This window comes from Aythya ferina (genome assembly GCF_964211825.1).
Source record: "Aythya ferina genome assembly, chromosome: 12".
Taxonomy (NCBI): Eukaryota; Metazoa; Chordata; class Aves; order Anseriformes; family Anatidae; genus Aythya; species Aythya ferina.
The window spans coordinates 11,996,242-12,011,649 of NC_140308.1; the positions used below are offsets into that span (position 1 = coordinate 11,996,242).

Sequence of the window (15,408 nt, forward strand, 5' to 3'; positions counted from 1 at the left end):
GCCATGCCAGGGCAGCCCCCCTGTGCACCAAGATCTCTGCAAAACCATTGCTGTGACTTGGAGTTGAACCGAGGTCGCTGCAGCCACAGCGCAGAGCACTGACCGCTGGGCGAGCACAGTGGCACTGTGCAGGCCTTGCCTTGGGTCGTGCTCCCCCCTGCCTCCCTCAGAGGCCCCATAGCTGCCCTCGGGCATCCCATGGTGCCAGGACAAGGGGCAGAGCTGGAGGAGGCCATGCTGGGCCTTCACGGCGTGTCCCGGGACAGGGGCAGGGAGAGGGGCTCTGGGAGCAGCCTGGTGGGAGCAGCGAGTCCCCACCTCATCACCCTGGTGGCACAGGGACACGGGGTCTCATGGGGCTGTTCTGAGCATCACCCAAAATCCCAAACATGAGCCTGGATAGCTCAGTTGGGAGAGCATCAGACTTTTAATCTGAGGGTCCAGGGTTCAAGCCCCTGTTCAGGCGAAAGCTTTATCCTTTAGGTGTGAGCAAGGGGAGCCCGAGGGCTGGGGTGGCTGCAGCCTGCCCCAGGCACCCTCTCCTGCCTCTTTTCCCTCATGCACACCCTCAGAGGAAGAGCCCACCAAGCACTGGGAGGGCTTCAAGGACTCTGCTCAGGTCTCTGTGGTGAGGCTGCCAGAGAAGGGGAACAGACACCTTCCACTTGGAGCTGGAGGTTGGGTTGAGGAGGTTCCTGCTGCCCCCTGGCTCCATCTTTGCAGCCATACGAGACCACCCTCACCCAAAAACTCAGCTCCAGCACCCTGAGCCTGAGGCTCTGCATTGGACTGGTTGAAAAGCAGAGCCAAAACAAAGAAGCACTTTCCCCCCCTCATCTCTCTGAGAGTGCTGTTTTTGATGGAGCCCCTGCTTTTTGGGTGAGGGGTGGGTGGGCAGTAAGTGCTCATGAGAAACAGGATTAGGACAGCAGAAGAGAAACCAGCTCCTGAGATGTCCCAAAGTCTACTTTGACACTGCAGCTCTGGCTGTGGAGAAGGTTCTGCAGGATGGACAGGGAGCTTGGTGGATGTGTGGAGAGCTGGGGTGCCCGCAGGACACCAGAACAGTTCCTCCAGCTGCCTGAAGATGCTCTCCACAAAACCTGTTCTCATCCCAATCCTGTCCAGGACCAGGCTGAGTGGAGTGTGTAAAGATCTGATGGGTCTACAAAAGGTTTGGCCCCTTGAAGAACCCCACGGAGGTCAGGTTGGAGTTGGGGGGCTCAGGGATGACCTGCTGCCCCACCCCAGGGTTAGGGGATGGAGAACAATTGGGGGTACCCATGGGGCTGAGGTCCTGAGGCCCAAGGTAAGAGCAGGGAGGTCGAGCTGAGTGTGGGGCTGGTTTCTGGACATCTGCTCAGACTGTTCCTACCCACAGAGCTCTCAGATCCTGGAGCTGTTTCCCCTGGGACCATCTCATCTGTCTGCACTGTCCTCAGCCACCGGGACTTTCCCTAATTATTGTATGTTATTGGACTTTCCTTCTGGGATGTCCTCATTCCTCAGTCTGTCCCCTCCTGAGGTGGCCTCATCCCTGGGTACCACCTTCTGCATCGGGACTGTCATCCTACAGTGGCCTTGTCCATTAAATTATCCCATGCATTGGCACAATCCATGGATTTGAGACTGGACTTTGTCTTCACCTCCTTCTTCTCCTTTCTCCACTTTTCTCAGTCCTTCCTGCTCACCTTCTCCTGCTCCCTCACCTCTCAGGAAGGTTTGGTGCTGGAGCAGTTTGCTGCGGGGTTGCCCAGCACCCCAAACCCATTTAAGCCAAACAGAGCCCTCCTTCACATCAAGGCAAAAAGTCTTTGTGTGAGAGCAGAGGCTGCAGTGACACACGGGGCCACCTGAACTGTGCTGCACACGTGTGTATCAATCTCAGATTATTTTGGCAAGATATAAACTCTTTAAGAGAAAGCTGTGTAGTACTGGATGAAAAACATCCCTTTGGGGATTTTGACATTTTTGCATGAGGATTTTTTTCAACGTGAACATACATCAGTTATCCAAGTTCAGTGTGTTATTCTTCAGATAAGCTTAATGGCCTTATCTCCAAACCCGGCTTTCTGGGAAAAAAAAAAATAAATTAAAGGATGAAGACATCTTGTATTTCCATTCTGTGTCTCAGCTGTGTAAAAGTAGAACAGGTGCTTCTGGTGCTAAAAGACAACTTCTGTAGATTATTTTTATTCTCTTCCTTCTGCATTATATTTAGAAGGGAAAATGCTTTAGGAACTTTGTATGAGTAAAGAAATAAGTATATGCAATAAAAGAGTATATGAAGGTTGAAGGAGTGTGCAAGTAGTTCCCTACAAACTGCAAATCCTAAAGGTAAATGAGCAATGAATTTTGCCCTCTGTTTCTATTTCTAGCTCCTTCACTTCCACAGTTTGCTCTCAAAAAAGGAGAAAGAACCTGGGCACCTGCCCAGGAGTATCACCAGTGCCCAGGGCTCCTCGGCAGCAACTCCCCTGCCCAAAAGGAGGACACAGCTGCTGCCCTGAGCCCACCGTGGCCATCCACCCCCTCCCACAGCTGCGGCACGGCTACCTGGTGGAACCATTTCCTCATTTGTTACTCCTAGCTCTGTTTGCTTTCTAAAGTGAATAAAGTATGAATTAAAACAAAACAAAACAAAAGAGTCTGCAAATAGTCTCCCCTTCCGATGCACAAGTGGCTCCTTCGCCAGCTGAGCCCCAAGTGACTTTCCCAGGGGGACCTATCTTGCTCAGCTACTTCTAATTTCTTTTCCGAAAGCTGCTGTCCGAATTGAGTTCTGCACAGCTGACAGGAGGGGGCACTAAGACAAAGGGAACTCCATGTTTCGATGGCCTGAAGGCTGCTAAAGACTCGAGGCAGTGGTTTAAAACACTTTCTCCAACTGAAGACCTCCTGGTGCACCACAGGGATCTCCACGTGCCTTTCGGTGCCCCTGACCCCTCCGCTTGCCAGAGCTGCAGCATGTCAGGATCATTCCTCAGCATGGAGTGGGTTTCACCTCTGCCATGAAGTTCTCCATCATCGGAGGTGCTGCAGCCAAAACCCCGTTCCCCAGGGAGTGCTGGCGGTGGGGCTCTCCTCACCTTGATCTTCCTTCTCCAGGCTGTCTGTGGGATGGGGTGCTGCCGTCCCCCTTCCTCCTCAGGATGGCAATGAGGCTGCAAAATGTACTGCCAAGCCCAGACAACGCCGGGGTGGGCTCAGGGCTCTGCGGCAGGGGCAAACACGGGATCCAGGGGTCTCTGAAGCAGTATTTGCTGTGCATGTGTGCAGCCAAAGCCCCCTCCGGTAGCCTCTCATTCAGAAACGGCTGCCAGACCTTTCTCTCTCCCCAGCTCTTCTGTGCTCCCCGAAGCAGCAGGGTCCTTCCTCTGCCCTCCAGACCTTTTCCAAGACCACCGTACCGTGGCCTCTTCTCTCTGGCCTCCTTTGGACCCTTTTCCAATGGACAGCCATCCTCCAGGAGCACATCCCCATTCCGTCCCTTTCCTGCTGGGTTAACATCCAGCAGAAGAGTTCTGTGAAAGAAGTGGCAGAATAAGCTGCCTGTGAGTCTGAGAAGTGCTAGCATAGGATCTTGGCCTGACAATTAAACCTGTGAGCAAGAAGCATCCTTGTAAAGCACAGCCAGCTTCTTTGAAGTGGAAAGGGTACTGAAAAAATGGAGATATCCTGAGATAGCCTTGTCAGGTGCAAGAACAAAGCACTACTGATCAACTGGAGAGGCAAGAAAATGGTCTGGGAAAGGGAAAACCATCCTGAGAAAGTAGAAATTGGCAACTGCTATTGGCTGTTCCAGCTGGAATAACAGAAAAACAGACAGGAGACACTGGTGTTCACAGACACATTGCTAAAAGCAGGAGGAAAGCTCCGCCTGTTTTTCCTAAAGGCAAGAAAGGTCAAGGTGCTTTACAACAAGCTCTAGTGGCTGCCTTTGAATCTTGTAGTCATGTTAAGAGTAAACACTTTGAGAAATAGAAACTAACCACAGACCTCTGGCTTTACGACAGCTAGACAAAGTGTACATGGCCAGTCTCCAAGAGTGAGACCATTGAAAATCTACAGGCACCAAGAACTGATAATGAGGATGATGATTCTGATTTTGGCAACAGACCTTCTGCCCCCATCTCATCACCTGAACCTAAGCCTGATTAAACAGCCTCCTTGTACCCTGTTATGAAAGGGTACTGCTGGAGACAGAGGTGCTCCCCCACCACCCCAGGTCTCAATGACCACAGTGGCATTTGATGCGGAACAGCTATGGCAGATGTCCTTCCCCTCCCTGGGCTGCTCCTGTTGGGTTTTCCACGTGGACACTGACACTGGCTGTCCAAGATGTCCTTTATGGACAAAATGACGTACCCCAGGGCATGGTGTCTGTGTTTAGCAACAGCAGGAGGGAAAACAAAACTCTTGCCAAATCGGTGCCTGGGGGACCAAAGAGCCGAGCCTCAGTTACGTGGTGGAGCCCATGGAGCACCATAAGGGCTCAAGGGCTGCAGAATTGGGCAGCCTTAATGGGAATCACCCCTGAAATGCCAGTCTCTTAAAAGGAAAGGTGAGTCAGGCTGTTTCAAATGCCACAGGGAGGTCAGAATAATAAGAATAAAGAAGAAAATGCTTGAAAATCCCTCTTCTGCTTCTCTAGTCCAACTATTGGGAAACTAATAGAGGAACTTGTCCTTTGACCCAGGGAAATCTGACAACCAGTCTCAAGTGACCAGAATTTTGGAATTGATATTAGCAAAAAATAAGTGAAGCAAGGGGCTAATGTGTGTGTGTGTCTGGACAACCTTGATGCTGTGCAAGCACCACTCGGCAAACAGCGGTGTGTTATCAATGACATGTTAGCCATGAATCTAAAACATACACTTTACAGGCTGTTTTAAAGAAAACAAACTCCAGTTATTCACTTTAGTCTTATCCATATGTATGTGCCATCCAGGGCAGCTCTAGGTGCTGAAAGGACAAATGGAAGAAGTTGAAATTCATGGTATCGGTCTGGTGCTCAGGTTTATTTTTGTTTATTCCAGACTGTGGACTCAACCCAGAGAAGCTCTTTTCTGCCATCACAAGACTTTTGCCCATCCTATTTCCACCAGGAGATGCTTTTAGGTGGAGAATTCTCCGAGATAGCATGTGCCCTGCTGGATGTGGCCCAGACATTCATTGAGCGTGGAGGAGATTGTTTACTCCTGCCTGCTTGGTGCTGAAATCTAAGTCTGCTCTGTTACTGTGGAGCTATGCCATCTCGCTCTTCCAAATCCAGCCACCTCAGTTGCTGGATCCTCCTGTGCTGCTCCTTCTGCTACTGGTTGTGTGAGATTGCACATTTCCTCATGAAAGCTTCTGTTTTAATATGCCAGATGCTCTTGGTATTTCTCTTCTTGGCTGGCAAATCTAGATTTGTAGTAGCAGCTAGGGTAAGTGGTCTTGCCCTTGTCTCAGGGGTGACGTCCCCGGGTGTTCAGATGAGTGATGACATGGTATTTCACACCCAGAGTTCCTAGATTCTTTATTGCCTTCTTGCTTCCTCATTTTGAAAGGAATTCCAGAAATACTTCTGGTGTGCTAAGCTGCCCTCTAATTTGTCATGAGCACACAGTTCTGTTGCAGACAATTGTAGGCTGTGAGGCTTCTTGTATGATTTCTATGGCAGTTCTTGCAAGCCATGGCCTGTTCTGTTGCCTCCAGTAGTTGCTCATGCACTGCGTTATCACCACTTAAGCAAGCTCTGTCCCACTGATTCCCATTTCAGTCAAGAAAGTTTTTCTTGGCACTGCTTTCCTAGAGCAAATGGTGCAGGAAATTACTGTTAAACATTAATCCAGTGGGTACAATAAGGTCAAGCTAGTGGACAGTGACAATAAAAGAGTCCTTGAAGGTTTGTGTATAAGCGTGATGAATCCATATAACATCATCACAAATCAATGATTATTTAAATTAAGCTACTTTTGCAAGCAGGTTTTGTTGCTTAATTCCTTGCTTCTACTCTCATCTTCCATGAGAATCACTGCTCTGCTGTTACTGCAAAAGAAACTCATAATCTAGTGGTGCTTCTCCTTGGGGAGGCAAACTGGTGTTACACAAAACACAAGCCTCTCTTTTCATGGCACACCTGGTATAGATGTATTATAAAGATGCACTCTTGCTAATGTTCCTGCAAGACACCTGGGAGATGAGGGACTATAGAGAACCGAGGGGTAGGACCCTCTGTGTCCAGGCACAAAGCCCTACCAGGATGATGGCCAGGTCCCTAGTAAGAAATCAGCCAATCTGACCAACTGAGCTCAATTAGTTGCAAAATAACTCTGAGGAATTCTCCCAAAGCATTAGTGAAGACTGTTGCAATGGTAGTTAAAAGGCAAGCAACAAGAAGGCTCACACAGTGCTGTTATTTCTTACAGATATGAGTTTATTAAGACACAGGCACAACTCAGTGTAGCAGCAAAGGGACCACTGCCAGGATCCTGGCACGAGGCTGTGCCAGCGCCTCACCAGGGCAGAACTTTCCCTTCCCAGTCCAGGAAGGTCCCGGTGTCCTTCTCAGAGAGGGAGGACATCACCTTCAGCATCCCTCGCACACTCACATCCACTGTCACACGGGTCTGTGGGGACAGAAACACAACTGTGTGTGCCCAAGGAGTGGCCAGGGTCTGCCCTGGTGCCTGCTTGGATCACTGCCTCCCTGCACAAGGGCTTGGGGCTCTCTAGGGTGAAGAAGGAAAGGCCAGCACAAAGCAAGAAGAGTCCTTGTCTTGTTATCTCATCCCCTCATATGCCTCAGGGCATCTTCCAAAGAGTTATCCCACAGCCCAGCATGTATGGGAGTGCTGTGGAGCAGGCTCTACATTCCCAAAACAAGAGGTTCTTCCAAACCTTGGTCAGAAACTCTCCTACCTTATCTTCTATTGTGCCTCCCATGTCTGTTATCACCCAGCCAGGATGGAAAGCAGCACAGAGGATGCCGTGTTCCCGGTAGCCCAAGGACTGGCACTTGGTGAGCATGTTCAGAGCAGCCTGCGGGGAGACACCTCAGGGATCAGGGTGGAGAAGAAGACAGGGACACATGCAGACCCCACAGCACTCTCCCCATGCAGATGCCCAGCCCAGGCAAGAACCTGTCCTGACAAGGCTTTCTGTGGCCTGGACAGGGACCAGGCACAGGAATGTGCCATGGCAGGAAAACGGTGACTGACTGGAGCTCAGCCACAGCGGTGAGAGTTGCAGGGACTGAGGGGAAGGCTGGGAGGTGTGCAAGATCCTTCAGAAGGGAAAATGTCCCGGTTTGTGCCCAGCAGTACCTTGCTGCAGCGATATGAAATAGCTTGTCCGTACTCCCAGACATAGACGTCCTGAATGGAGCCAGCATAGCTGGACATGTTGATGATGGCTGCCTTGCTGCAGCTCAGCCCCGAGCCCGGGCTCCCCTGGGCAGCCTTCTTCAGCAGGGGCAGGAACGCCTGCGAGGAGAGGAGAAGCGGGGGGTCCACACAGAGGCGGTGCAGGGGAGAGGACCAGCTCCTTCTGCAGCGGGCAGCGCTGCCACCAGCACCGCCAGCAGCCGCCTTCCTCTTCCCCCTGCCCCTCAGCACCAGCCCCAGTCGGTTCCACCAGCTTCTTGTGGCAGCTCGGGAGTGCCGGGCCCGTCACCAGCACAAGAGCGGAGCTGGGCCCTGTCCCACCGGCCCTTTCCGTCCCCCTGGGAGATCCAAGGGGCAGGGATGTTCCTGGAGCTGTGGTGGGGGCCTCACCTGGCTCAGCAGCAGGGGCCCAATGGTGTTGGTGGCGTACATCTGGGTCAAGTCCTCCGGTGTCACGTTGTCAAGAGAACTGTTATTTGCAATCCCGGCATTGTTGATGAGGAGGTTGAGACCCGAGTCCTTGAGGCGCTCCCCAACGCTGGCTGCAGCCGCCTTGATGCTGGCGGGATCGGTGACTTCTGTGGGGCCAAGGCGGGGAGGTGAGCACCCGATCCCATCAGGGACTGCCACCACGCATGGTGCTGGGGGCCACAGTGGTGTGGGCAGAGCAGGGATCCCAGGCAAGGGACCCTCATCTGCAGGGCATAGCTGGAGCATTTACCGAGCGGGACGATGACCAGGTTGGGATGCTTGGAAGCCAAGTTCTGCAGCTCCTGAAAGAGACAGGATGATGTGGGCATGGAGAGGCAGGACCAGCTGCACAGAGGCTCAGCCTTGTCCCAGCACTGTCTCACACCCAGCGTCCTGTTCCCTCTACACACCACATGTTTCTCCCTGCCCACCATGGCCATCACCTGCCCCAGCAGCAGAAGCTCCCTGCCCGGCTCCGAGGAGCCCTGGGCACCCCAGGCACAGCTCATCCCATGGCCATCCTACCCCAGCTTTCTGTGCCCCTGGACTGGGCTCAGGGCTGCAGCCCCATGATGGAGACCCTCACACAATCCTGCCTTGCACCGGGTGCTGCCCTGCCCTGCTGTCCCCCACCGCCACCAGCCTCACCTGTGCTCGCTGTCCCTTGGGGTCCCGGCAGGCTGCAAAGACCCACTCGGGGGGGTTTGGCAGCCCCAGCAGGTGCTGGACTAACCCCAGGCCGATTCCTCGGTTGGCTCCAGTCACCAGAACGGAGCGGACACGAAGCTCTCCCATACTGCTTCTCCTGCCTCTGCTCCAACTTTCATTGTTTGTTCACTTCCCTATTGCTTCTTATAGTGTGTCGAGCTGCCACCCCACCCATACAGGGCTTGCACAAACCTTTGGCTGTGGGTGCAATCTCTCCAGCTCTTTGAACTCTCTAGGACACAGTTTCTGGCTGGGAGCCATCTCTCCTTACTAACAAACAAAAATCGCTTTGCTTTTTATGGAAACTCTGCTTGTAAGGTGTGCAGAAGGTCAGTGTTTGCTCCAGAGGTATCTGTTCAAGGCCATTTTCCAGTGCAAAACCACATATGGAGAAAGTGAGGAAGCCATAAGGAACACAGAGGGACACAGAACTTACCTAAAAAGGATAAGGGTGGGTGACAGAAGACTCAGATGGTCAGGGAGCCAATTGGGGAAGGTGCCCCACTTGACCTGTGGTTCGCAAACAGGCAAGGACTTGTTGGTGATGGGATGGTTGGAGGCTATCTTGGGCACAGTGATCAAAATGACAGTGTCTTTGATCCCTAGTGAAGTTAGGAAGGCAGTTAGAAGAACATAAAATCAGAATGGTTTGGGTTGGAAGGGACCTTAATGATCATTTGATTTCAACCCCGCTGCCATTGGCAGGGACACCTCCCACTAGAACAGGTTGCTCATTTCCAGAAATGGGGCATCCATAGCTTCTCTGGGCAACCTGTTACAGTGCCTTACCACCCTCATAGTAAAGAATTTCTTCCTTATATCTAATCTAAACCTGTCCTCTTTTAGTTTAAAGCAATTACTCCTTGTCCCATTAAGAGTCCCTCCCCAGCTTTCCTGTAGACCCCCTTTAGGTACTGAAGGCCTCTATAAGGTCTCCTCAGAGCCTTCTCTTTGGGCTGAACAACCCCAACTCCTTCAGCCTGTCTTCATACGAGAGGTGCCCCAGCTCCTTAATCATCTTTGTGGCCCACCTCTGGACTCGATCTAATACTTCCATGCCCTTCTTGTGCTGGGGGCTCCAGACCTGAATGCAGGGCTCCAGGTGGGGTCTTCACAAGAGCAGAATAGAGAGGGAGAATCACCTCCATCTCCCTGCTGGCCATTCTTCTTTTGGTGCAGCCCAGGATACGGTTGGCTTTCTGGGCTGCAAGCGCACATTGCTGGCTCTTGTCACCTGTATTTGTGCTTGGGATTGCTCTTTGATTTCCAGAGGGCAGAATTTGGCCAATTTAGAGACCTGGCTGACAGAGTCCCCTGGGAGGTGGTTCTGAAAGGCAAAGGGGTCCAGGGAGGTTGGACATTCTTCAAGAGTGTAACGTTAAATGCACAGGAGCAGGACATCCCAAAGCACCAACGGTGGAGCCACTGGGGGAGAAGGCCACCCTGGCTGACCAGAGAGCTTCTTCTGGAACTTAGGAAGGAAAAGAGAGTCTATGGACTTTGGAAAAAGGGGCAGGCAACACAGGAGGACTGTCAAACTGTGGTCAGTCTGTGCAGGGAGAAAAATAGCTGATGAGGGCAAAGTTGTGGATGTTGTTTACCTGGATTTTAGTCACGTATTTGCCACCATCTCCCACAGTATTCTCCTGGAGAAGCTGGTGGCTCAGGGCTCAGACAGGTGTATGGCTCGCTGGCTGCAGAACTGGCTCAAAGGCTCCCAGGGAATGGGGTTAAAACTAGCCGGTGGCCGGTCACCACTGGCGTTCCCCAGGGCTCAGTCTTGGGGCCAGTTTTGTTCCACAATTTTAGCAGTGATCAGGAGGAGGGGATGGAGTGCACCCTCACTAAGTTCACAGGTGACACCAAGGTAGGTGGCACTGTCAAACTCCTTGAGGGCAGGAAGGCTCTGCAGAGGGATCCGGACAGGCTGGGTTGATGGACCAAGTCCAACCTCAAGACATCCAACAAGAGCAAGTGCTGGGTGCTGCGTGTGGGTCCCAAAAACCCTGTGCAGTGGTACAGGCCCGGGGAGGAGTGGCTGGGAAGTTGCCCAAGGTTTGAAATGGGCTTCCCAGGGAAGTGGTAGATTTCCCATCCCAGGAGGTATTTAAGAGACATAGGGTCGTGGCATTAAGGATCATGTTTTAGTGATGGGACTTGAATCGGTCAGGTTGTGTCTGGTTGACAGTTGGATGTGATGATCCTGAAGGTCTTTTCCAACCCAGATGACTCCTGGATTGCATGTCCTGAGTCAAAACTCCACTCCACCTCTGATTCTAGGGTGGTAAAACGTGCACAGAAGACAGGGCTGAGCTGCAGCAGGGCCGCGATCGTCAACGTGTCCTCCAAAGTGGGCTCCATTGGGCTGTGCCTTGGGGTGCTGGAAGCCCCCATGTACCCGTACCGTGCCAGCAAGGTGAGGAGCCAGGGGAGATGCTGGGGATGCTTCACCATGGAGGGGAGCTCATGGGACCCCCACAACCTGGTCCTCCAAGGGCGAGCATGCAGAGTGCCAGCCCAGGTTGTGCCCATGCTCCACAGCAGGGCAAAGCCCATTTCCCACTTCCACAGCCCTTCAGCTGCAAAGTGTCCCCCTCCCACCCACACGTACCCAGCTCCCTGAGCCCAGTGTGGTGCTGGCATGGCCGTGCCTCTTCCAGGCTGCCCAGAACATGGTGACCAGGTGTCTGGCTGCAGAGCTCAGGGACAAAGGACTCTTTTGTGTGGCAAGCCATCCTGTCTGGGTGAAGACCAAAGTGGGGATAGGGCAGGTACCACTATGCTGTGCAGGGAAGGGGCAGCAATGCTGGGTCCTCTGCTGCTGCGGGCCCCCACCCGATGTGTGGCTGCACAGTGCCCTGCACCCCAACTGCCTGCACTGACCACCAGTTGCTCTGTGCCCTCAGCTGCCTGGGCACCCACTGGGACCTTTTGGTGGATGAATCTTGTGCTCCCAAATCACCCATGTGGCCCCCAGCTCTGGGGAGCCCAACTCCACAGACTCGCAATGTGTGGCAGAGCCCATCGAGTGCACAGACAGATACAGCAACACTGCTGTTTTAAGAAAAGGGTTTATTGAGGATGTGGTGGAGGTTGGGCAGCAGCAGAGGGGCCGCTGCCAGGATCTGGGCATGAGGCTGGGCCAGCGTCTCACCAGGGCACTACTTTCCCTTCCCAGTCCAAGAAGGTCCCGGTGTCCTTCTCAGAGAGGGAGGACATCACCTTCAGCATCCCTCCTACGCTCTCATCTACTGTCACAGGGGGCTGCAGGGGCAGAGAAAAACATGTAGCTCGGGGTGACAACAGCCTCCCATGGAAAACCAGCACAGGGGCTTGGATGGACCTGCTGTGGTAAAGCTCCTACCTTCTCTCCAGCTGTGTTCCCCATGTCCGTCTGTACCCAGCCAGGATGAAAAACAGCACAGAGGATGCCGTGTTCCCGATAGCCCAAGGACTGGCACTTGGTGAGCATGTTCAGAGCAGCCTGCAAGGAGACACCACAGGGATCAGGAGAAGGTTCCTGCACGGGGACACGTGCAGACCCCAGAGCCGGGGCAGGCAGGACCAGTTCCCTGCAGCAGCTCTGTCCTGTGAAGATCCTCTCGATTAGGTCTGGGACCAGGGACAGGGATGTGCCTTGAGAGGGAACCAGTGACTGACTGTAGCTCAGCCATTCTGGAGGCTGTTGCAGGGACTGCCAGAGATGACTCTGGAGAGCTTATGCAGGCTTTGGTTAAAAAAAGAAGGTTGGGTTCATGCCCAGCACTGCACATACCTTGCTGCAGCGATACGAGACACATTGTGCAGCTTTCCACATATGGACTTCCTTGATAGAGCCGCCAACGCTGGAAATGTTGATGATAGCTGCCTTGCTGCAGCTCAGCCCGGAGCCTGGGCTCCCCTGGGCAGCCTTCTTCAGCAGGGGTAGGAATTCCTGTGAGAAGGGGAAGGAGGAGCATGCACAAAAGAGGTTCATTGAGAGAATTAGTTCCTTACATAGAAGGTCACATCAGAACCCCAGAATCACAGTATTGTTTTGGGAGGCAGAGATCTTTGGAGGTCATCTGGACGAATCCTACTACTCAAGCCACCTAAAGCCAGTAGCCCAGGACCATGTCCAAGTGACTTCTGAATATTTCCATGGAGGGACACTCCATAACCTCTTTGGGCAGACCACAATAGCACTTAGTCTCCCATCAGTGCTCAGTACCAAGTCAATGAGTAAATTCTGCTTTCCTCTGGCTCAAAATGTGAGGTTCTGCTCTTTAACATGGTCCCACACCTCTGCACTCTGATCATTCCCAGTGGAGAGGCCTCAGGCTCCAAAGTGCCAGAGCCCTCAGCCTGCTGCCCACCATAGTCAAACCAGAAAGCGTTCACTGTGCTCAGCATTTCCAGGACTACTTTGGGCACCTGCTTCTTGCATCAGGAGGCCAGAGTAAGACCTGAAGTGTGTTGGGCTTGTCATGAGGTCAAAGACCCAGCAGGAACCCTGTCCCACTGGCCCTTTCCGTCCCCCTGGGAGATCCAAGGGGCAGGGATGTTCCTGGAGCTGTGGTGAGGGCCTCACCTGGCTCAGCAGCAGGGGCCCAATGGTGTTGGTGGCGTACACCTGGGCCATGTCCTCCTGTGTCTCCGTGTCAAGTGTCTTGTAAACCAGCATGCCAGCATTGTTGATGAGGAGGTTGAGACCCGAGTCCTTGAGGTGCTCCCCGACGCTGGCTGCAGCCGCCTTGATGCTGGCGGGCTTGGTGACTTCTGCAGGGCCAAGGCGGGGAGGTGAGCATCCGATCACCTCGGCAACTGCCACCACACGTGGTGCTGGGAGATGGAGCCCCCACCCCAGGGATGTGGTGGAGAGGGAGAGCAGAGAGCCCAGGCACGAGCAGGGAGCCCAGGCAAGGAACCCTCAGCCTCGGGGCACAGCCTGGGCACCTACCGAGTGGGATGATGACCAGGTTGGGGTGCTTGGAAGCCAAGTTCTGCAGCTCCTGCAAGAGAAGGCACAACGTGGGCACAAAGAGGCAGGGCTGGCTGCACAGAGGCTTGGCTTTGATCCAGCACTGCCTCACACCCAGCACCCTGCTCTGCCAACCCGCTCCCTGTGGACAGGTCTCTGCGCATCCCTCACACCCCACAAGCCACGCGTCTCGCCCTGCCCACCATGGCCATCACCTGCCCCAGCAGCAGAAGCTCCCTGCCCAGCTCCAAGGAGCCCTGGGCACCCCAGGCACAGCTCATCCCATGGCCATCCTACCCCAGCTTTCTGTGCCCCTGGACTGGGCCCTGGGCTGCAGCCCCATGAAGGAGGCCCCCACACATCCCCAATTCACACCACGGGGCTGCTCCTGCACCAGGCGCTGCCCTGCCCTGCTGTCCCCCACCGCCACCAGCCTCACCTGTGCTCGCTGTCCCTTGGGGTCCCGGCAGGCTGCAAAGACCCACTTGGGTGGGTTTGGCAGCCCCAGCAGGTGCTGGACTAACCCCAGGCCGATTCCTCGGTTGGCTCCAGTCACCAGAACGGAGCGGACACGAAGCTCTTCCATATTGCTTCTCCTGCCTCTACTCCAACGTTCATTGTTTGTTCAGTTCCCTAATGCTTCTTATAGTGTGTTGAGCTGCCACCCCACCCACACGGCGCTTGCACAAACTCTTGGCTCTAGGTGCAATCTCTCCATCTCTTTGAACTCTATAGGACACAGTTTCTGGCTGGGAGCCATCTCTCCTTACTGAAGGGCAAAAATCACTCAGCTTTTTATGGCAAACTGGTTTTCTGGTGGTACGTGGCCCCATAACCCAGTAACTCATGGCCACCCTTTCCAGGAGGGTGGGTGCTGGGTGAGGAGAGAGGAAACAAGTGGGAGGGATACAGGATGGATGCCCCACGGGTCAGGTACAGATCATCTTCACGAGCATCCTTCAGGCTAGATGGACTTTCCAGATTGTATCCATGTAACAGCTGAAACAGGCTGGTCTCATTCCCCTTCCTTTGGTTTCCTCTGTCAGGTCATGCCTCACATGGCCATGAGCTGATTTCCACTGCTCTCCTCTGTCTTCCAAGCAAATGCCCCATCACTGATTGTCCCATTCAGGCCCTGTGGAGGAAATTCAGCATGGCCTGCTTGCAGAAGGAGGTGGACCCTGCACAGTCTGCAGGTCACCACTTTGCTCTTCATGCACTTTGGATGCTGCCTCACAGTGCACTAATCTAAGTGACCATCCCACCACTTTGGCCATGCTGGAGCCATTGCTCTTGTCAGGACTTCCACTCTCAGCCTTGTCACTTTGCAGATTAGATCATGTTATTGCATATTGTGTCCCTGCATTTCACAACTTTTAATTTGTTTTCAGGATTAAAGAGGAAGTCATTGATTAACAGACTGATTATTGCAAATGCTTGCCCATCTCTCTGCCTCGTGCACTTGTTGGACCTTGCAGTCATCATCCATATCCTGTGTGTGGATTCTGTTCCGTAAAGCCATTCTCTTCAGATGGTTGTGGAGTAAAAGGCTAACGTCCTGTCAACAGGTGACCTCTTTGGACCTTTCTCTGTGCTTCGTCACCAGTGGCAGCACCCTGGTATTTGGCCTGTGTGAGCATGGCCTGCAAAGTTGTGCAGAAGTCCTTCAGACCATCTGGGCTTTCTGAAGTCCTACAGGGCAATGGGTCAGAAGGGGTTAAAAACATTTACTGCTGAATTCTCTAGCGTCTTTTCTTTTTCACTTCTTCTTTCTTTCCATTTTCCACCAGTTGAGCAGATCATTTGCAACAGGGCTACGAAGGGCTCAGTTGCCGAGGGTATTCTCCTGCAAAGATAAATGTCTTGGACAAAGCCCCTTGGCCTACATCACTCATAGCA

The 15,408-nt window shown here is 53.3% G+C and overlaps 2 protein-coding genes across 2 annotated transcripts; both read right to left on the reverse strand.

Annotated features, from left to right (window-relative positions):
* Nucleotides 1-6,398: 6,398 nt before the first annotated feature.
* Nucleotides 6,399-8,774, reverse strand: LOC311443474 (C-signal-like). The gene is made up of 6 exons (XM_084533683.1): nt 8,490-8,774; nt 8,092-8,143; nt 7,761-7,948; nt 7,311-7,469; nt 6,907-7,026; nt 6,399-6,614 (listed from the first exon to the last, which is right to left on the reverse strand). The coding sequence occupies exons 1-6, from the start codon at nt 8,634-8,636 to the stop codon at nt 6,501-6,503; spliced, it is 780 nt and encodes a 259-aa protein (XP_084389809.1). The 5' UTR covers nt 8,637-8,774; the 3' UTR covers nt 6,399-6,500.
* A 2,827-nt stretch (nt 8,775-11,601) lies between these two features.
* On the reverse strand, nt 11,602-14,275 carry LOC311443475 (C-signal-like). The gene is made up of 6 exons (XM_084533684.1): nt 13,949-14,275; nt 13,489-13,540; nt 13,120-13,307; nt 12,325-12,483; nt 11,914-12,033; nt 11,602-11,813 (listed from the first exon to the last, which is right to left on the reverse strand). The coding sequence occupies exons 1-6, from the start codon at nt 14,093-14,095 to the stop codon at nt 11,700-11,702; spliced, it is 780 nt and encodes a 259-aa protein (XP_084389810.1). The 5' UTR covers nt 14,096-14,275; the 3' UTR covers nt 11,602-11,699.
* Nucleotides 14,276-15,408: the final 1,133 nt, after the last annotated feature.

What these genes read in the sequence shown, in the direction of transcription:
- LOC311443474 (XM_084533683.1), bottom strand. Translation starts at nt 8,636, where the DNA reads ATGGGAGAGCTTCGTGTCCGCTCCGTTCTGGTGACTGGAGCCAACCGA. An exon ending in CCAAGGGACAGCGAGCACAG is followed by an intron (nt 8,144 to 8,489) that starts GTGAGGCTGGTG and finishes TGTCTCTTTCAG; the next exon opens with GAGCTGCAGAACTTGGCTTC. An exon ending in CCTGGTCATCGTCCCGCTCG is followed by an intron (nt 7,949 to 8,091) that starts GTAAATGCTCCA and finishes TTGGCCCCACAG; the next exon opens with AAGTCACCGATCCCGCCAGC.
- LOC311443475 (XM_084533684.1), bottom strand. Translation starts at nt 14,095, where the DNA reads ATGGAAGAGCTTCGTGTCCGCTCCGTTCTGGTGACTGGAGCCAACCGA. An exon ending in CCTGGTCATCATCCCACTCG is followed by an intron (nt 13,308 to 13,488) that starts GTAGGTGCCCAG and finishes TTGGCCCTGCAG; the next exon opens with AAGTCACCAAGCCCGCCAGC. An exon ending in TCTCGTATCGCTGCAGCAAG is followed by an intron (nt 12,034 to 12,324) that starts GTATGTGCAGTG and finishes GTCTCCTTGCAG; the next exon opens with GCTGCTCTGAACATGCTCAC.